General features: G+C 35.2%; 1 protein-coding gene across 4 annotated transcripts in view; it reads right to left on the reverse strand.

Annotated features, from left to right (window-relative positions):
- Positions 1-23,459, reverse strand: part of LRBA (LPS responsive beige-like anchor protein) — a 723,276-nt gene that overhangs the window by 570,656 nt on the left and 129,161 nt on the right. For all 4 annotated transcript variants that reach the window (XM_043902582.1, XM_043902581.1, XM_043902579.1 and 1 more), the window contains exons 19-22: positions 21,044-21,152; positions 20,593-20,674; positions 17,430-17,553; positions 16,935-17,127 (exon numbers count right to left, since the gene is read on the reverse strand). In XM_043902582.1, the coding sequence (XP_043758517.1) occupies positions 16,935-17,127; positions 17,430-17,553; positions 20,593-20,674; positions 21,044-21,152 (508 nt within the window). The remainder of the gene's footprint in view (positions 1-16,934; positions 17,128-17,429; positions 17,554-20,592; positions 20,675-21,043; positions 21,153-23,459) is intronic.

The raw sequence follows: 23,459 nt of genomic DNA on the forward strand, positions 1-23,459 counted from the left end.
CTTAAAGAGAGACTTTTCATGTTGCTCTAAACTAAAGAGTATTCACTTAAGTTACAACTTCCCACGACTATCTTTCAATCATTTGCTAAGAGACCATTCATTCTAAAGGTGAAATATAATACATATATCTCTGTAATGTATTTCTTTCTCACATTCTAACTATATTCATGCCGAGGAGAGAAACTTTGAACTCACCATTTGAAAAGATGGGTTAAGAAATAACATTTAACATTAAATTTTAAGGTTAGGGTTAGGGTTAGGGTTAGGGTTAGGGATGGTTTATATAATACACATTGCAATTCAACGCAAAGTACAGTTTCATAAAGGTATACTTAATGTGCCACAGGAATATATTTCCTTTTGTGATAAATAGATTTGTAGTCAAATCTGTTCTAAAACAGTGCTTTGTCTTCCCTAAGCAAACCAACTTGTTTTTTTTTTGCAAATATGAATATTAGAAATGCATTTTAAATTTTTGAAGTTGATTTTTAAACCTCTTTTAATTTACTCCAGTAATTGAAAACCTAAATGGCAACTGAGTAATTATCACTGTTGTTATCTTTTTTGATACTGTTTTCCTAAAAGTATTTGTGACTGATAATTCCTAATTAATTACCAGATATTGTTCTAAATTACTTCACTAAAAGACTAGTCATTAATCTTCACAATCATTTGATAGCTAATCTATAGCTGTTTGCCATGTTTGGAAATCACTACTATAAGCTACTAGTTAAAGATAGTCATGAGCTAATAACTATAATGTTTCTTTAGCCATTACTTTCAACTAGACAAATTTACTAATTAGGAGATAAAAGATGAATGCAATATATTAAGAGATTAACATTACTAACCTACGTATTAAAAAATTTTACCTATAAAATTTAGGTTGTTTTAAATGTTAACAATGTTTAGGAATTAGCTTTCTTTTTGTAAGCAAATTCATCGTTTTTATTGGATGTTATTTTCCTTTGGAATAACAGCTGTATATGATATGCTAACTTCTAGTTCTTAAGTTACCAACCTTTCCACAGCTGATAAATGAGATATATTTTCCTTCAAAAATAGCTGAATCTTCCCATATGGGATATTAGCAAGCATAGCTCAAAATGATCACAACCACACAACAGGAAATCTTTTATCAAGACTCTGATGCAACAGCTTACAACAATAATGGCATAAGACATAATACTTAAAAGCAAATTACAAGTATTTATAAGCTTATACATATTTACTGATCTATTTTATGCAAAGTACCCTGGTTAAAAATCTAAACATTCTGGTCAAACCTAAGCACTTAAATGCTACCCTAATACAACCTGACTAGAGGGATATCAAGTATAAAGCCTAGCCCATTCTAAGAAAACCACCTAAAAGAATTAGTTACCAAAACAATATTATATGATCAATAACAAAGAGCAACAATCCCGTGAGGAAAACAAGTCAGGTATGTAATAAGCACTATACACTCATCATGTAATATGCTCAAAAACTTTTTTTAAGTAGGTAGTATATTTTAACGGAGTTCACAGCACACTATCCCAAAATACGGCACACTGGCATACCATCTTTTAAGATGAAGGAATTTGAGAAACTGTGTGTGTAAGAAAGATTCTGCCCTCTTCATCCTCCCCTGAAGCAGGTCATAAGGACTCTCGAATCACTCCCTTCTCCCTGAAGCTTCTCATGTGAGAGGTAAGTAAAACCCAAAGGAAAAAGCACATCCTCATCTCTTCAAAAGAGGGATGCTGAGAAGAATCTGAATGGACAGTCCCTGACGGTTTTCCCCCAGGGTACTGTCATTATACACTTTGTCCTCCCATGTTTATCCATGACTTCCCACCCTTCGTCAAATCTAATATAAAAATGCTCAGACTTAATTGTTTCTTTGGGTCTTCACTTCCTCATGAAAACACCCACTTGATGTAAAATATATTAAATAAATTCATATGCTTTTCTCTTAAAAATCTGTTAATTTTCAGGTCCAGTCAGGAATCTTAAGAGAGTCCAGGAAGAATTTCCCCTCCTCTACAATTCACATGATTCAAATATAAAAGAGTAGATAGTCTAGAAATCTCCCTCCCACCACTGGTCCTCACCTGCACAATTCCCCAAAAATCAGGCAATCAGTTATTAATTTCACATGTATCTTTCCAGAATATTTTTGTGCATATAGACACAAATACAAATTCTCACTTGCCCACCTGTTTTACTCACTAATATCCACTACACACACTGTTTCACACTTTCTTTTGTCATTTAATATACCTTGGTGAACTCTCCTGTAATTTGCAGTCCCTTACAAGGAGTAGGTTGAGCATCTTTTCATAAACCTATAGCACTTTTTACTCAGTTTTCCATGGGTTGTTTGATCATGTCTTTTGCCCATTTTCCTATTAGGCTGTCGTTCCCTCTCTATTTCTAGGAGAAGTTTATATAAAAGGAATGCTATCTTTGCTCTGGTCCTAAATAGTTATCTCAATTTGTCGTCTGCCTTTTTGACTTTGCCTATGGTATTGTTTGTTCTTTGGTCACAAGGATTTTGCAAGATTTAATGTAGTAAAAAAAAAAAAAAATAGTCTTTTTTTCTTGAATGGTTCTAGATTCTAAATCATATTGAGAAAATTCTTACACAAAAGGCCACAGAAAAATTATGTCTTTTCTTCTAGTACCTTTATGCTTCCTCCCTCCAACTGCATCACTGTCCATTTAATTGATCCATGTGTTAAATTTCTTCATATTCCAACTTTTTTCCTCCATAGATGAATCCTCTATTGTCCCAACACTATTCATGGATAGTTTAAGTTTTCCCTGGTGATTTGAGACGTAGCCTTTACAATATACGAAAGACTTACATGGAATTTTGTTTATTTCTGGACTTTCTCTTCTAATCCCCTGGTCAGCCTATCTCCTCATGTCAATACTGCATTTTTTAAATTACTGACATTTGGTAATGTAGTTTAGTACTCAGTAGACTTGGTTCCTTCTAGTCGCTCTTTACAGAATCTTCCTACATATTTTTACTTGTTTATTTCATCTTACTGTTCCTTAATAATTACCTTACTCTGTTTTTTCCCCTCCAAAAGAAAAATGATTAACTGGCATTTCCTTGGGATTTCATTAGCTTTATAAAATAACCTAAAGAAATTTATTTATATAAAACAAACTAAAGAAATTTCTTTAAACGTAAAGAAAAGCTATTATAACTTTATGATGTTGAATCTTCCTGTTCCAGGAAATACATTTTTCTATTTGTTCATGGCTTCTGTGTGCCCTCTGAGAATGCTTTAAAGACTTCAAGTAATTCAAAGTAAAATTTAGATACTACTGGCAGTATACAGAAAATACATTACTGTGCCTAGAAACACCTGGAGGTACCAAGAAGGTGCTGAGATTTAAGTTTGGACCTCATTAATGATTACTCATTTGCAAGAAAGAAAAGAGCAAGATTAAGAGCAAGGGAAGACACCATGCAGAAGAAATTTAAGAAGATCTGTGTAAGAAATGATGTATAAGAAAGATGGTGAAAGAAAATCCAAGATATTGAGTTATTTGGTAAAGCAACAAGATTAAAGCATTTCTAGGAGTGATGAGCAATAAAAATAGTAAGTAAGCAGAATCAACCGTAAGGAGGTATTGAACTACAAAGGCTTTGTGAATCATGAGAAAGAAGGAAAATTACATAAGGGTAAGCTTTATTTATTCACTGTTTTAAAAGGCAACTATGTGATTACACAGACAAATTAAAAGATTTTCAAATGGAACTGACTTGTAAATCTTACTATTCCATTCACAGAAAGCTTAAAATAAACCCACTACAAAAAACCAAAAGAATAAATAACAAAAAATTGAACATGCCTACATAAAAAACTGCCAAGGAAGCAGAAACAACAAATTTAAAAGCAGTACAACTGTACTTTTGTTTGTATTGACAAAGACTCTCTCCTTAACCAAACTTTGTTAAGGTTCCTCTGAACTTCTGTCTCAACTAGGCCCTCTGTCCTTGCCAGACATTTGAGCAGTTCCTCATTTCCCACTGTTCCATGGATGATATCAAATCAGCCCGGCCTGCCTTCAGCAAGAGTCCTGTTAAAGTCTGGTTAACTAGAATCTGGCCATCCCAGATTGCTCCTCTTGTTAATTTTCCATTCATTGAAGACCTTCCCCGCTCCTGCTCTGCTCCTAGCTATAAAAGCGAGACTTCTCCTTGTATTCAGAGTTGAGCTAAGCTCTATACTCAGGATTTTTCTCCCTATTACAAGAGTTCCTGAATAAAATCTGATTTTACTGCTTTAACTATTACTGACTCTGATTCTTTTCAACTATATGTATGTGTGCATGTGTGTGTATATTTAATATATTTTTTAAAAATTATTTCCACCAATTTTTCTGAACAGAGTTTTTGAGAAACCCATAATATGAAAAGCAAATTAATTCACTCAATTATTTCTTCCGAGAATTTTAATTGGTCTATTCAGATGATAGATGTTAGATGGTTTATTCAGATGTTACATAAAAGTTGTAACTTTTGGTCTAAAGTTCACCATCTTAAGTAAGCAAAACTATTAAACATAAAAAGAAGCCTTACACTTTCATAAAATGACTTTTGAACAACACTTTCTTATTAACACCAAGTGAGGATGCAATTTAAAGAGAAACTTTCCAAACGATTAGTATCCTCTTAATCTCTATAAATATCATACTAACACATGGAAAACATTCTTAATTAATTTAACATCTAACATTCTTTAATTAATTTAAAAGAAATTTACTTTAAGAAATTTTCTTCCCTCCAACTTCCTTTAAGTATGAAAATTTTCATCTAATCAATAATTGTTCCCCATTCCACACCATGCCTGAAAATATATACATAACAAATACTAAGTTAAGCTCATTGTAGTGGACAATACCAGATATGGTTTAAAATACTTGCATAATAGTTGAAATACACAGGATGCTTCTTATTTACTGATTTAAGCATCTGGCAAATATTGAGACAATCTTCAAAGCAACCCTAAATAGACAGGTAGTATAACCCTCATTTTACATGCATGAAGACAGGAAGCACAGTGACATAAAATAGTATCACAATAACTTACTAACAGCTGATTTGTGTCAATATATGGCAGAAACCAACACAGTATCATAAAGCAATTATCCTCCAATTAAAAGTAAATTAAGTTAAATTTTAAAAAGTCATCTTGACCAATTTTATTTTCTTAAGAACAGTCTAGACAGGCACTCCCATGTAAAGTTAGAATACAAATCGATACACAATTTTTTACATAGCAACTTAGCAATATCTTTTTAAAACATGCAAACTCCTTCTGGTATTTTAGGAATTCATCCTATAAAATAAGACGTGTGTGTATATATATACACACACATATATATATATATATATATATATATAGGAACAGACCCATCACTCCTGAAAGACAAAGGAAAATTAAACCATGGTGCAATACATTGTAATACAACTCAACAGATTTTTAAAAATTATCTCCACCAGTTTTTCCAAATAATATCTGGAGAAGGCCAGAATATGACAAGTAAACCTGAATCATTTACTCAATCACTCCTTCCTAGCATTTCAAGTGGTCTGATAGTATTCAGATATTATATCAGAGCTACAGCTTTTGCTCTTAACTTTACTTCTCCATAATACGATGCAATATACATAAACCTGATAATATGCAGGCACTAAAATCCATGTAAGAAGCACATCACTAATTGAAATAATGCTGTAAAATATAAATATTATATTTTTACAAGAGAATAATTATACGTGTGTGTGTGTATTTATGTAAAGAACAGAAGACTAGAAAGTCTTGCACTTAAGCCATATGCAGGTGACGGGATAACAGGTAATTTCAGGATTTTGTGTTTATATTTTGTACTAGGTTGCACATTCCCAACAATGAGCACATATTAATTTAAAATTGAAAAAAAAACCTAAATACTGTTTAAAAAAACTTAAAGCCAACAAATAACTTTAGCAATTAAATATAAAATGCAGACAATCATGATATATGAAAATTTTGTAACTCCTGAAATCATAAAAGGATATGCAATTGTTTTTGTTTTTTTTGGCAAGCCATGCGGCACATGAGATCTTCATTTCCCGACCAGGGAACAAATCTGTGTCCCCTGCAGTGGAAGCATAAAGCCCTAACCACTGAACAACCTGGGAACGCCTTGTAATTCTTAATTTTATTATATAGCCACCATAAGCTCACACATACAAACATATGTATATTTATACATGCCAGTTCATATCTTGTAACTTTTAAAAATGCTTTTAAGAAACGACTTAGAGAATTTTAACAAAACTGATTTCCACCTGCTTTTTACCCAACCTAAACTGTTATATATTCTTATATAAAACAATTGACATTTAGGTTTAAGCCATTTCATCATAATTCAGAATATATTAGGCCTTAACCTAGATTTCAACTAAAGAATAGAAGCATGTTGGCATACCAAGTGCAAACAATATTTAATTAGTCAAGATAATGTTCAATTTGAAGCATAAAAAAAAGGAAGATAAATAATAAAAACCTAGAAAACACAAGGAAATAATACAATTACAAAGTTACAGGTACACACTTGAAACCTGAGACCAAGGTAACCAACATACTCCAAAGACACCAGGAGAGCCTATGACTGCTTATAAGACGTAGTTCAGCTGCTGGAGGGGACGGACACAGTGACAAACAGCTTCCCTGCTACAGAGGTGGCAGGTTATCTATCAAACTGGACAATAAAATTGCAATTGAGTTTCTTTGGCTTTTTATAGCAGCTACATGTATCCTGATGTAACTGCAAAAGCTATACAAGTCTGCAACATTAGTTTTTTACACACCAGTTCTTTATGAAGAACCAAGTTATAAATTTGTGATAGCAGAGATTTTAAATGACTGTAAAAAGGAAAAAATATGCATCACTTCAGTATTATATGCACAAAAATATTTATAAACCTTTACAACTAATATCTTCAAAGAAAAATTTTTGATTCCAATACTTTCAGCAGAATGTTTATCAGCATGCTACAAATTGTTCACCTACTTACTGAATCACTTCAGCTCTGTCCTAAACTTTATTAAATATTGATTTGAAGAGCTTTAGAGTATAAGCTTTCCATTTTACTTAAAAATAGATATCAAGATTTACAATTCCAAACAATTAACATAGCTACATTCAAATAAATCACTTTATATCAAACTTACTACAGAGAAAAGCTTTTTCATAAATAAAAAAAATTCATGCAAAGAAATAAAACTGAAAGAAATTTATGAAACATTAAAGGTGAAAACCACAAGAAGCAACCTGTAACATTAAATTTTTCTTTTCCCCCTCAAAAAGTAAAGCTTTAGCACTTATCTTCTGAAGTACACTTCCACAGCAAAAAGGGACAGATGCAGTTTCACTCAGATAAAACTACTCTGAAATAATCAGGATTTATTCCATTTTATAACTGTAATTCAGAAACTTAAGGCCAAAACTGGTTCTTGACTCAAAGCAGGCAAAAAAGACCTTTCTATGAGATCACTATTTTCTTTGCAAAGGTTTTAAGATCTATTTAAAGCCGTAAATCACTGGAGTAAAGAAAACTAGGAACTAATTAAGTATACATATGTAATACACACAGAAAACAAAGTCGGCTTCGGGTTTGTGTATAAATTTGAGTCTAAAAAACACTGATTTCAGATAATACATAAGAAAAGTAGCTTATATTTCTTCTAACATTTTCTATGCCTTAATATATGCTCCCAGAAATAAAAAATAAAATATAAAAAAATAAAAAATATTCTTTATGATAAAAAGAATGTACTAAGGGGTTTAATTGGGGTCTATATTTAATTTACATAGAATTCATCTGTCTTCATGATACTTTCTAAAGAGTATGTTATATTAGCATCTTACTTTAAAAGAGAGAAGGAGAGAATATTAAAATAAGTAAAACTAATTCCTTGTAAAGTTTGAGGGGCCCTAGAAATTTAAAGTACATAAGAAGGCCTTATTTTAAAATATGGATTTCTAGAAACATCCTACAAAATTCAGATTAAGATTCTGAGGTGGGGTCCCGGAAAGTATAGTAAGATGCACCTCCCAAGTTACTCTAACGAGACAACCCCTAAAACATACTGTGTGTTCGTAGGTACTTCTTTAAAGTCAGTGGCTGTGGCTATTTCCTGGATCATTGATAAGAAAACTCTGAGGTGCTGAGGTACGTACAGGGTGGCATGATGCCACATGATGATATAATCAATGGCTCAGCTTCCTTTGGTGGCTCAGTTGGTACAGAATCTGCCTGCAATGCAGGAGACTTAGGTTCGATCCCTGGGTCGGGATGATTCCCTAGAGAAGGAAAGGCAACCCACTCCAGTATTCTTGCCTGGAGAATCCCATGGACAGAGGAGCCTGGCAGGCTATGGTCCATGGGGTCACAAAGAGTGGGACTCGATTGAGCAGCTAACACAAACAGTGATGGTGCAGTTCCTCCTCCTTCCTAAACAAATATCCAACACACAGCTGCCAAGCTCTCAGCACTATGCTCAGTTACGGAAGATAGGAAGAATATAAAACCTTTCATCCCTGCTGATGAGGGCTTTCAATTAACAGTCACTTTTAACCAGCAATATAACATGAGGGCTATTCCAGGATCATACATGATTAAATGCCAGTCTACATTTCCTATGTGACTCATTACTGATCTTCCTCATGCACGTTACACACTCGCAAGCAGAGCAAACAATTCCCATGCTTTTCCCTCAGGGAAATCACCTCTGTATCTCTGCTTATGCCAATTCCTCCACAAGTGGTTCTCATCACCCCAATCTCTACACACCCAAACCCTATTTATTACCCTTCAAGGCTGTAGTCAAGATTCCCTGCTGGCTCAGATGGTAAAGAATCTGCCTGCAATGCAGAAGATCGAGGTTCGATCCCTGGTCGGGAAGATCCCCGGAGCAGGAAATGGCAGCCCACTCCGGGATCCCTGCCTGTAGAATTAAATGGACGAAGGAGGCGGCAGCCTAGAGTACACGGGCTGGACATGACTGAGGGGCTAAGCACAGCACAAGGCTGTAGCCCAGTGACATCTGAACTCCAGACCCTCAAAGGCCCTCTCGTGTCACTCTGAATGCCTTCTCTGTGACACTGACCCCTTCCGGCCTTGGTTTTCAGCGCATGGATGACCTCCACAGTGGGGAGTAACTTCTGTCAGGGTAAGACCTGCTCTGGATTCATCTTTCTGTCTTTCACAGTAAACCTGAAGGTGCGGGGAAGACAATGGGGAGGAGTGGGAAGATCAAAGAAAGAAAGGAGAAGAAAAGAAGGTGCCGACTGGAGTAAGACCCAGACGCAGCGACTGGAAATGAGTGAGAGGGCCCATGGAGGCTGACCTAGAGACAAAACAAACGTGACAGAGACAACGCGGAGGAGGCTGGGGGAGGCAGGCGGCGCGGGGGACAGAACGTGCGGAGGAGCGCTGGAGAAGAACAGAGAAGGAGAGGGGTAGGAAAAAAGGAGACGGTGGCAAAAAGGAAAAAAGACACAAGCAAGGAGGACACCAGCAAGCTGAGCCGTGATGGAGGGCAACACAGACCGCACCAGGAGCCTGCTGTCCACGCCAACGCAGGGTGTGCAGGGTGAGGAGATGGAGACCGGGGAAAGAGAGGAAGCGGGGGCGAGAGGGAGTGAGAAAGGAGGGAAGGAAGAAGTAGGGGCAGGGAGGAGAGCGGAGAGGAGAAGAGAAGAAAAACGAGAGGGAGGGGAAGCAATGGGAGGACGAAGGGAAAGAGAGACTCAGATACAAAGAGAAAATTAAGTGCTGTGAATTCACACACAGCAGCATGGCTGAGGAATATAAAAAATTGTTATAATAGTGATTTCAGTTCAATTCAGTTCAGTTGCTCAGTCATGACCGACTCTTTGCAACCCCATGGATGGGAGTACCCCAGGCCTCCCTGTCCATCACCAATTTCCAGGAGCTTACTCAAACTCATGTTCATCGAGTCAGTGATGCCATCCAACCATCTCATCCTCTGTCATCCCCTTCTCCTGCCTTCAATCTTTCCCAGCATCAGGGTCCTTATTAATAAGCCAGCCCTTCCCATCAGATGGCCAAACTATTGGAGCTTCAGCATCAATCATAGCAATGAATATACAGGACTGATCTCCTTTAGGATGGACTGGTTGGATCTCCTTGCAGTCCAAGGGACTCTCAAGAGTCTTCCCCAACACCACATTTCAAAAGCATCAATTCTTTCATGCTCAGCTTTCTTGATGGTCCAACTCTCACATCCATACATGACTACAGGAAAAACCATAGCCTTGACCAGATGGAACTTTGTTGACAAAGTAATGTCTCTGCTTTTAAATATGCTGTCTAGATTCGTCATATCTTTTCTCCCAAGGAGCAAGCGTCTTTTTAATTTCATGGTGGCAGTCACCATCTGCAGTGATTTTGGAACCCAAGAAAATAAAGTCTGTCACTGTTTCCATTGTTACCCCATCAATTTTCATTGAAATGATGGGACCAGATGCCATGATCTTCGTTTATTGAATGTTGAATTTTAAGCCAGTTTTTTCACTCTCCTCTTTCACTTTCATCAAGAGGCCTTTAGTTCCTCTTCGCATTCTGTCATTAGGGTGGTGTCATCTGCATACCTGAGGTTATTGATACTTTGCCCTGCAATCCTGATTCCAGCTTGTGCTTCATCCAGCCCGGTATTTTGCACTATGTACTCTGCATATTAAATTAAACAAGCAGGGTGACAATACACAGTTGTGATATACTTCTTTCCCAATTTGGAACGATTCTGTTGTTCCAACTCTGGTTCTAACTGTTGATTCTTGCCCTGCATACTGGTTTCTCAGTAGGCAGGTAAGGTGGTCTGGTATTCCCATCTCTTAAAGAATTTTCCACAGTTTGTTGTGATCCACATAGTCAAAGGCTTTAGTGTAGTCAATGAAGCAGATGTTTTTCTGGAACTCTCTTGCATTTTTGATGATCAAACAGATGTTGGCAATTTGATCTCTGGTTCCTCTTTTCTAAACCCAGCTTGAATATCTGGAAGTTCTCAATTCATGTACTGCTGAAGTCTAGCTTGAAGAATTTTGAATATTCCTTTGCTAGCATGTGAGATGAGTGCCATTGTGAGGTAGTTTGAGCATTCCTTGGCATTGTCTTTCTTTGGGCTTGGAATGAAAACTGACCTTTACCAGTTCTGTGGCCACTGGGGAGTTTTCCAAATTTGCTGCCATATTGAGTGCAGCACTTTTACAACATCATCTTTTAGGATTTGAAAGAGCTCAGCTGGAATTCCATTACCTCCACTAGCTTTATTCATAGTGATGCTAAGGCTCACTTGACTTTGCACTCCAGTATGTCTGGCTCTAGGTTATTGATCACACCATCGTGGTTATCTGGCTCATGAAGATCTTTTTTGTACAGTTCTTCTGTGTATTCTTGTCAGTTCTTCTTAATATCTTCTGCTTCTGTTATGTCCATACCATTTCTGTCCTTTATGGTGCCCATCTTTGCATGAAATGTTTCCTTGGTATCTATTTTTTTTTAGCTAGCTTTAAATCCTTAAACATATAAAGGATTTGGTTAAGTACAAAGGAGCACAAAGTTCATGCCACGAGCAAACAGAAATGGAGACCTAAGAAAGCTTGATATATTTTAAACTGAGTAGAACCAGTTCAGTCAGAGTAGATATTTTTCTCAAGTGAACAGTGTAAGATGAGGCAGGAAATGCTTTTTTCAAGGGAAATAGTGAAAAAGTAGGTAGAAATCATTTGCTTTTCTAAGAAGATTAGGACTGTGCTGATGGAAGGGAATAACATTATTTTTAAACAAGTTATTTTGAGAACAATAAACCTAGAGGAAAATAACAAACACCTCAGGCCACTGACCATTAGAACTATCCATAGGAGAAGTAACCCAGACATGTATAAATTACTACAAGTCATTAAGAAAGAGAAAAATTTCAAAGCAGGCAAAAGACAAAACCCTGCAAAAATAAGAAATCTAACAGCATCAAAAGTTAGAGGACAGAACATTACTTATGACAGCATCAAAAGTTAGAAGATAGAGCAACTCTATTCCTACTAATATGTCCTAGAGCAGAGCTTTTTTCAAATTAAAGATATTTCATTTGGCGGATCATGGAATCACTTTATTGAGGCATCATCAGCATTTTTGCCGGGGCGGGGGAGGGGTTCCACCACACAGCTTTCAGGATCTTAGTTCTCTGACCAGGGATTGAACAGGGATTTCATGACCAGCAGTAACTCCAGGACAACTAAGGAATTCCCATCATCAAAAATAACTCCATACCAACATTTAGTAAGAGTGAACACTATCTCATAGAATCAAGCTCTATTTCAGGTGTGTGGGGGGAGAGGAGGACATGTGTGCACACATATGTACACACACATAACTCATCACAATAAATTTCTTACTGGGAACAACAGTTACATGAAGTTTGAAAATGACACCTCTATTAAAGCCTTTGCCTTTGAGCACCTGACTATTCACAGCAGTGAAAATGAACGAAAGAAAGCTATACGTAAGAATAAAAAGATTTTTCTGTATGTTCCAATCAAACTTTATTTACAGAAGCATGCAAGATTTGGCCAAGGATTGCCCATCCCTGGCTTCAATCAACTCTCTCCCACACTAATGACTTTGATTAATTCTTTTTTTTAATTTATTTATTTATAAAGAATAAAAAAGATTCTTGAAAGAAAAGGCTTGATGAGAAAAATAACAGAAGAGTTCACACAGTACAATGTCACTTTCATAAAATATAAAAATAGGCAATATAAGAGGTTATATTATTTATGAACACATATTTTTTAACTTTTCAAGAAGGAAATGAGGATGGGTGGGGGTTGGAAAGGTTGAACCATGAAGCATGTTTTTAAGTCAGGTAGTCACAATTCTTCCTTCACTTAGCATATATGCTTCACAAATGATTTTGGATGTAACTAACTCATTTGAAAAGAAAATTTTTAAAAATGTGTATTTATATCAAATATAAAGTATTAGGGCCTTACTAATAAGCTAGCACTAAGAGTCAGAACAAAGGATTAGCAGGAGGAATGACAGGGCTATAACAAAGGAAAACTGTCATTTAAATTCATTTGCTGTGACTTCACTCATTAACTCCTACAGTCAGATAAACACATTAATTACCACTTTTACCATTTCTAGATTAACACTGATGGTTAAGAAAAGTTTAGAAACTTCCCTGAGTTTACAAACTATAAATTATTATAAATCAGAATTCAAACCCAGGACCAGCCTATCTCCAAAGTCCATGCTATCTTCATTACTTACACAAATAGACCGGTGACTGGATATAAATATTTAACTATAAACACTCAAAAGCTAAGGTGAGATATGTTCTATTCCACCCCTTTTGTTTTGTGGGTAGAAAATAATTAAGAGACTAGGCTACTGGCCCTAAACAGTCAATGATTTTACACTTCTCAAGCATTTGGTCTCAGGATCCAAAGTACTTATTTATATGGGGCATGTCTTCAGTTGTGTCCAACTCTTTGTGACCCCATGGACTAAACAGTCCATGGAACTCTCCAGGCCAGAAAGCTGGAGTGGGTAGCCTTTCCCTTCTCCAGGGGAACTTTCCAACCCAGGGATCAAACCCAAATCTCCCGCATTGCAGGCGGATTCTTTACCAGCTGAGCCATGAAGGAAGCCCCTATTACTAGTTACCACATTAGAAATTAAAGCTAAGAAATTTTACAAATATTAATTTCTTTTGAAAATAGCAATAAACCCAGGATCTATTAATATAAATGGCATTTTTCAAAGCAATAATAAAAATGAGAAGAGTGCTATTATTTCACAAATTTCATTTGCTATTATTTTTGCAAACCTCTTTCAATTCTGGCATAATAGAAGATACCTACACTCTAATATCTGCTTTTGTATTCAGTCTGTTGCATTATATTGTTTAGACTGCAGTACATGAAGAAAAATCTATCTTCTAACTAGATATGTAGCTGGAAAAGGTGCACCCCTCCACTCCCTGAAGTGGTCTCCTGGAGTCCCAAGGTCTTCAGATAGTACTTCAAGAATTACTGCTCTAAAGATTATATTCCTTTAGCCATTCTTCCTAAGGACATGACAAACTAAAGTGTATACGAAAGTGCTGAATTAACAGGGAATAGGCATAAAATTATTAAAATCTAATTCACAGCGCACTTTCCTAAACGAGAACTCTCCCAGCTATATTTGAAATCCAGATAAATTTGAATTATGTGAGATCTAAACTTAACCCTATTTTTCTCATGAAGTAGTAAAGGGAAATATACTACTAGGAGAAAATCAGACCAGACTGCAACGGCTCACTACAGCAGACATCAGAATAGCTGGGTACCAGCACAAACTAAAATAATTCAGAGAAGAGGTGGCAAGGTGTTTCTGCAAAGTGCCAAATGGTAAGTATTTTAGGCATAGGGGCAAAAAAGTCTCTGTCACAAATACTCAATACTTGTAGCATGGAAGCAGTCATACAAAATACATAAATAAATGCAAGTGGCTGTGTTTCAATAAAAATTTATTGACAGAAACAGGTCAGACCAGATTTGGCCCTTAGGCCACAATTCTTTGAAGACTGCCTTTCACTAAACTGATTAGCTTAAAAATGCAGAGACTAAAAGAAAGCCATTTTTTAAAATCACATCTTTGCCTCATTTAGCACTGGATTATTCTCAAGATCGTGGTATAATCTAAGATACCTTTGTAAATCCTTACAATAGCAACACATCTTTCTCTCACTGAAGAGGGAGGAAGCAGAATTAATAATAACATCTAATTACTTCAAATAGCTGAAGTTATCCAAACACTCAAGAACATATATTTAGGAAATGACAACATATTCCAATGTGGTTTGGACGCCAAGTCGTGGCCAACTCTTTGAGACCCCATGGACTGTAGCCCACCAGGCTCCTCTGTCCATAGGATTCTCCAGGCAAGAATACTGGAGTCGGTTGCCATTTCCTTCTCCAGGGGATCTTCCCAACCCAGGAATTGAACCCGGGTCTCCTGTTTTGCAGGCAGATTCTTTACCGACTGAGCTATGAGAGAAGCCCATATTCCAATAGATAGGCAAACTATTCCAGAGCAATAACTATGATAGTCAGTAAAATAAAACATTTAAAGATATACCAGGGACTTCCCTGGGGGTCCAGTCGTAAAGAATCTGCCTTGCAGTGCAGGGGCGCAGGTTCAATCCCTGATTAGGGAACTAAGATCCCATAAGCCGCAGAGCAACTAAGCCCACACACTGCAACTAGAGAGTCCATGCCCCACACGGGAAGATCTGACACGACGGAATGAAGATCCTGCATGCAGCATCTAAGACCTGATGCAGCCAGATACAAATAAATTATTATTTATTAAAAATAAAGATATACTAAATTTATCACTTCTGTTCTTTATCCTTCTAGTCAACTTATAATTAATATTAATATTTGCTAATTATATTACTTCTGGATATATGTACAGTTCCTAAATAAGATATATAAAGCATAATAAAAGCTAATAAATTTAACTGAATTTTCATTTGAATATTTAACTGAATGTTATTTGAAATGTAAAATTTCCTCAGAGGACCCAAACATAACAAGAAAAGCAACAACTTGACAGAAGACACTCATAAATAATATAGGTAGCAAAGGATTAAGACCAAGAATATATGAAGAACTCCCACAAAACAAAAAAAGTGCAGATTAAAATTAGGGAAACACAGCATTTAAAATTCATCATATTTGGAATTTTTTAAACTCCAGCCATAACAAGTAATGAGGTGATATGAAGACATGAGTATTTATACATCACTGGCAAGAATATAAACTGATACACTACTTTGGAAAAGGCATTGTGTATCTTGTAATGTTTCACATTTGCACCTTACAAATTATCGATTCCAATTCTAGAAAGGAACTTTCTCATGTATACAAAATACATCAAAAATTCTCATCAAAATGATAAACAGATGAAGTTATACCGTGGAATACATATAACTGAGAAAAAGGACACAACCACCTTGGTCAACATGCATGAACCTCAAAGAGTGATAAGTAAAAACAGAAAGTTACCGAAAAATGCATTTCATACAAACACCGTTATCTATAGTAAGTATACATACGAAAAATAAAATTCTCCAGTGTGGTACGCATGTGTGTAATTAAAAATACACATAAGACACAGAAATAATGAAAGCACCAAATTCAGGTGAGTGGGAGAGAAGAGAGGGGCTGAAAATGGTAGACAAAGCAACTGGGATGGAGAACCCACTCTCATAAACATGGTAGGTACATTATTCCTTCTAACTTTTTATATATCTAGGACATTTCATTGATATTTTTAAACAAAAGCTATATATAAATAAGTAACACTGGATTAAGGTGTTTTTATTTTAAAAAAAGACTAGTAGATTTTGAAACAAATTTTTTAACAGACTATAAAATATGAGCAAAAGCAAAATTAGCCAGAGCTTTTTGTTTACTTAACCACCTTATATTACTAAAACACGTCTTATCTTTGAATATTGTACGCCACCTTGTGTTCAAAAAGGCTTAAAGTACTGTAAAATTCAGAAAAACGTATCTTGAAAATGGCTACTTGAAAATACAAATTCCTATGTGTGTTACAAGGTTTCACTTCTTTAAGCACACATAACAATGACATTTAAAAAAAAAAAACTGTTCTGATTCTGAGGAACTTAGAAATATTTTATCTTTCTTCTTAATTAGCCCTTGTTTCAGTTGTTCACTACGCTTCCAAAGTGTAATCTGCCTTCTTCCCTTCTTTTTAAGTATATAAAATTTTGTTAGAGAATCAAAATTACAGACATTTAAAATGCTAAAATATACTGTCATTTTAAAAAACTTACCTTTGAATGTGTGATTGATAAAGTGTCTACCCACACACGCCAGCCACCCCATTCATATTTGATTGCATGGTAAAGTAAGATTCGGAATATGGCATAGACCATTTCTGTTATCTTTTGCTCATCTGAATTCTTAGGATTAAAATAGCAGAGAGAAAGCATCCACTCTTGCCACACAGAACACTGCAGCAAACTCCTGAAAATATTAAGAGGACGCTGAATTACTTAAAAAGTAAATCAACTTCAAAGAATTCTAAAAACGTAAAAGTTTAAAACAACATGAACAAAACAACCAGCTTTATTATGTATACAAAACAAATAAAAACAATGAGGTATTGAAAGTTCAAATAACTGTATGGTGTATTACTTGTACTACTTTAATATAAGGCATATAGAAAGTTCATTTCACAGTATTTAGAGCAAATTGTCCTAGAAAATATAAGCTTATTCAAAGCTAGACTTGAACACTGAAAATAAAAGGTAACTGATCCTGCTTACCTTCTATTTTCTCTACTGTTATTAAAAAGTTTAATCATGTCAGAAAGAAATGCTCTGCGAACTTCCATGCTCTCTGGGCACTGGACAGAATTTCGAAGTAGGGTTGCAATTACTTTTAGTATCTCTGTAAGACAATTCATAAATTAGTAAAAACCACAACATTACAAAAACTTCATGATGCAAGATCATCACTATATTCAATTTCTTTTACTTCCCTGACATAAATGTACACCTAAAATATCCTCTTCTGTGTTATAAAACAAATTATCTGCAAACAAGACTGTCAAAACATTCACTAGAAATCATATATAAACAAGAAAGGAATTTTTTATTTGCATCATTAGACAGAATACTTAAATTTAAAAACTTTGTAGTAAATCAAATTAAATTCTAAATGAATTCAATGACTGCTGACACCTCTCCATAATCTCTGCCAGATAATAAAGTTGATTTTAAAATATACATATTTAAAATTTTTTTGAATACTCAAAACATATATATAAAATTAAAATCTCAGAAAAAAAGAATTCTCAGCTTCTTCAACAATATATATATAATATGCACCTACTTTTTCCCTTATCATTGTGCATTTTAGAAGCTATCAAGATTTTCTTCCATAATTTTAAAAGTAAAATTAGATACAAAAATATGAAAAGTAAATTAAAACCTATTAAACACCCCCAATAAATAAGTGTTCCTGTAATACTCTTAAATACTGACTAAATTTATACTATAAATTTTAAAAAAAGAAATGCTTAAAATATATAAATATCAAAGTAGAAAAATCAAATAATAATATACCAAAGTTTTACCCAAATAAAAATTGAGAAACTCTAAACCTGCATTTGGCCAAGATTTTTGGTGCTTCTAAAGCAGCAAGTTCAAAATATCAAATAAAAGATATTTTATCATAAACTTAATGACATTTTAGGAGCAATTTCTGAAATCTTCTAATGACAAATTCAAATTTTCTCTACCCGAACAATGATTACCATGACGATAATATCCACTAACTTCGAGGATATACTAGTGTGAGATATTTTTTTAGAAAATACAGATATTAATACATATAATCCTCACAAAATGATAACTAGATATTATTATCACCCAGATTGTAGAGATACTATTAATTACCCATTTGGGTAAATTAATGTACCCAAAAATCACTTACCTAAGACTGAAAAGCTAGACATCCCATTTTTTAAATACCACAGTGTACAGCTTATATTTTCTGCTACTATATTACACAGACAATATATTTTAAAATTCTGACTTCAATAAGTCATCTTTCCCATAACTACATAAAATATATTTGATATTATATATATCATCAAGGCTGGATGAAGCACAAGCTGGAATCAAGACTGCCAAGAGAAATATCAATAACCTCAGATACACAGATGAGACCACCACCATGGCAAAGAGGACCTCCTGGTGAAGGTGGAAGAGGCAAGTGAAAAAGCTGGCTTAAAACTACGCGTTAAAAAAATGAGGACTATGGCATCCAATTCCATCACTTCGAAACAAATAGATAAGGAAAAAATAGAAACAATGACAGACTTTATTTTCTTGGGCTCCAAAATCACTGTGGATGGTGACTGCAGCCATGAAATTAAAAGACGCTTGCTCCTTGGAAGAAAAGCTATGACCAACCTAGGCAGCACATTAAAAAAGCAAAGACAGCACTTTGCCAACAAATGTCCGTACAGTCAAAGCTATGGTTTTTCCAGTAGTCGTGTATAGATATGAGAGCTAGACCATAAAGAAGGCTGAGTGCTAAAGAACTGATGCTTTCAAACTTTGGCGCTGGAGAAGACTCTTGGAGAGTCCCCTGGTCAGCAAGGAGATCAGATCAGTACAACCTAAAAGAAATCAAGCCTGAAAATTCACTGGCAGGACTGATGCTGAAGCTGAAACTCCAACACTTTGGCCACCTGATGCGAAGGGTCGACTCATTAGAAAAGATCGTGATGCTGGGGAAGACTGAAAGCAGGAGAAGAAGGGGACAACAGAGGATGAGTTTGTTGGATGGCATCGCCGACTCAACAGACATGAGTTTGAGCAAACTCCAGCAGATAGTGAAGGATAGGGAAGGTGGCATGGTGCAGTCCATGGGGTTGCAAAGAGTTGGACATGACTGAGCGACTAAACAACAATATAATTGAGGTATTTTTTCCTTTTTTACTTTATAAAATAATGATATCACAATTCCTTGAAAGCGAAGAAAAATTAAACACACACACGACATGTGTTTTTTAAAATTAGTACTGAAATAGTATCACAAACATGAACACCACTCACCACACAAGAAGTAATTAAATTTATAAATTCGACAAACCAGTTGTTTTAATATCAATAATCTTAAAAAGCAAGATGAGAAATGTACACATTTTATAAGTCCTTAAGAATTCTAAATATTAAAAGAAAAGATTATTAACCAAGACTAAGTTCTTAAACAATTAAGAAGACAGATGTTTTTCAATTCCACACTTCTTATTCTAAACTTGACAGGAATTTAAAATGAAAGCCACCTTCATGGTCCATGTAACTTAGCCTGACATCACCTAAATAGTACAATCAAAACTTTACCAAAAATCTGAACATAGATCTTACGCATATAATTCTTGAAAATCTCTATATAAACATTTCCCCATGACCTAAGGTCAATTTGAAATTACAGTCAACACCAAACACAAACAAAACTACTATTATATTAATTCCTATAATGAAATGTTATCTAAACAATGTGTTTTCAACAATATAAACTTTAGGTTCTTCAGTGCCTTTCCTTTTGGTAACAAAATGTACTTATAAAAAATAAGTTAAAAGGAAGGGAATGGGAGAAATGGGTGAAGGTGCTCAAAAACCAGAAGTTTCCAGTTATAAGGTGAGTAAGTTCTGTGGATGTAATCTTTAACCTGGAGACAACAGATAACAATACTGCATTATGCATTTGAAAGTTGCTACGTATAACACAAAAAATTAAAACTATGTAAAGCCATGAGTGTGCTTACTAACATTACTGTGGTAATCATTTCACAACATATATCAACATATTACACGGTACACCTTGAAATTACACAACGTTGTATGTCAATTATATAACAATAAAGCTTGAAAAACAAAAAACGAATATCAAAAACAAAGTATATTAAATACATACGAGGATTCTGTATCTTTACTGAAGAATCAGGATCTGGATGCTGTTTATGTATCACTTGAGTGTGAATCTGTTCTATGAGAATCTACAGAAATGAAGCACCAGATTGGATTAGATTAATCCACTATATATATTAATCACTATATCACTATCACTATTAATGAACTTTAAGTACAACACTAATCAACATTATAACCTATTTTAAATTAATTATAAAATGAGACATCAAACAGTCAATACAATGGAGAAAATACTTAAACAGAGATGTCCGCACTGTTAAATAACTCACAGGATAACATATTTATTAAGATATAGTACAGCTTCTTTAAATAACTAGTTTCAAAATCACACATCAAATCTAAATGCTTTTATTTCATCTAAACATTAGTCAACTCAATTATATAGGTATTTTTAGATAAAAATTAGTTAAGATTAAATGCTCATGCATTCCTACCTCAAATAGGACATTATACGTGGTCATTGTGATTAAATTTGTCTGAAGCATGAGTCTTTCAGCTAGCAATGAAAACAACCCATGTCCAAGCATGACTTCAGCTTTTCTTCTGCAATTACACAGGAAAAAAAAAACCAAACGCAAAGTTTTACTATTTAGTTGATGAAGGAGACACAAAAATGTTTTTCACAATAGTAACAAATTCCAACTCAATAATGCCCCCAATTTCCGTCAACCTAGAACTTACAAGGCCACAAAATCTTTAAGTACAGAAATACAACTACGATATGGGAACAATTAAAGCTTAAGAAAAATGGGACTGGTTCTGCCACAGCACAGCAAAAATCATCACCAAAATCTTCATAGTTCAGTTCAGCCCCTCAGTCATGTCCGACTCTTTGCGACCCCATGGACTTCAGCATGCCAGGCTTCCGTGTCTGTCACCAACGCCCAGAGCTTGCTCAGACTCATGTCCACTGAGTCTATGATGCCATCCAACTATCTCATCCTCTGTGGGCCCCTTCTCCTCCTGACTTCAATCTTCCCCAACATCAGAGTCTTTTCCAATGAGTTAGTTCTTCACATCAGGTGGCTAAAATATTGGAGTTTCAGCTTCAGCATCCGTCCTTCCAGTGAATATTCAGGGTTGATTTCCTTTAGGATGGACTTGTTGGATCTCCTTGCAGTCCAAGGGACTGGACTCTCAAGAGTCTTCTCCAACACCACAGTTCAAAAGCATCAATTCTTCAGTGCTCATTTTCCTTTATGGTCCAACTCTCATATCCATACATGACTACTGGAAAAACCACAGCTCTGACTAGTCAGACCTTTGTCAGCTTTTTAATATGCTGTCTAGGTTGGTCATAGCTTTTCTTCCAAGGAGCAAGCATCTTTTAATTTCATGGTTGCAGTCACCATCTGCAGTGATTTTGGAGCCAAAGAAAATAAAGTCTCTCACTGTTTCCACTGTATCCCCATCTATTTGCCATGAAGTAATGGGACCAGATACCATGATCTTCGTTTTTTGAACACTGAACATTACTTTGCCAACAAAGATCTGTCTAGTCAAAGCTATGGTTTTTCCAGTAGTCATGTATGGATGTGAGAGTTGGACTATAAAGCCAAGCTGAGCGCCGAAGAATTGATGCTGTTGAACTGTGGTGTTGGGGAAGACTCTTAAGAGTCCCTTGGACTGCAAGGAGATCCAACCAGTCCATCCTAAAGGAGATCAGTCCTGAGTGTTCATTGGAAGGACTGATGCTGGAGCTGAAACTCCCAATACTTCAGCCACCTGATGAGAAGAACTGAGTCATTAGAAAAGACCCTGATGCTGGGAAAGATTGAAAACAGGAGAAGGGGATGACAGAGGATGAGATGGTTAGATGGCATCTTGACTCGATGGACATGAGTTTGAGTAAACTCCAGGAGCTGGCAATGGACTCAGAGGCCTGGCGTGCTTCACTCCATGGGGTTGCCAAGAGTTGGACACGACTGAGAGACTGAACTGAACTGAATTAAACCATGAATTAAAATCTAAAGCAAAATCTTCACAGCAATTTTTTACTATCAGCACCATGAATAATAATCTAAAGCCAAATAAGTAAAGTAGAAAATCAATGTGGAAGAAAAGGTAGAAGACCTGAAAGAGAATTTTAAAATAAACACTGTGATGATAAACATACTAAAATTAAACTTTCAAGGACTACAAACTTAATTCTACCCCTGTGTTTGTCAAATGTTTTCTGCAAATGGCTGGATAGTATATTTTTCCAGTTTTGTGTACCATGCTCTTTGCAGCAATATCTCAACACTGCTGTTGTATAAATAGCCATAGATAATAAGCAAATAAATGACTGTGGCTGTGTTCCAATGTAACCTTATTTACAGTCAGTCAGCTGGATTCACATAGACTACAAATTTACCAATATTTTTCTACCACCAAAACTGCTAATTTTTATAATAAACCAATTCTGGTATAAGGAACAATAGGTAGGACATGAACATCTGCATTCAGTTAAGAAAAGAAGCATGGAGGTTTCAGTTTTTAGTTATACATATAATAGAATACAGTATGTGACAAATATCCCAGTTAATTCTGTTAGCTACATACTACAGATAAAGCAAATGATGATCAAGCCACCTGAAAAGAAGTCTGTACCTAGATTTATTTAGAATTCAACTTATACAAATGTATTCTCATAGTGAACAAAATGAAGAAAAATTAAAATATAAACAGAAAAAATATACTTCTGTTTCCTACTTAATTTTTAATATGTAGAAAGAGGACTAAACTTATATAGAATTTCATGAATAAAAATAAATAAAAAACAGACTAGAGGAACCACAATGTAAATACTATCCCAAAGATTTATAACATTGATATGTAATATGCAACAGTTCATTTGAGATTTCATGC

The sequence above is a fragment of the Cervus elaphus genome, chromosome 5 (assembly GCF_910594005.1).
Source record: "Cervus elaphus chromosome 5, mCerEla1.1, whole genome shotgun sequence".
Lineage (NCBI taxonomy): Eukaryota > Metazoa > Chordata > Mammalia > Artiodactyla > Cervidae > Cervus > Cervus elaphus.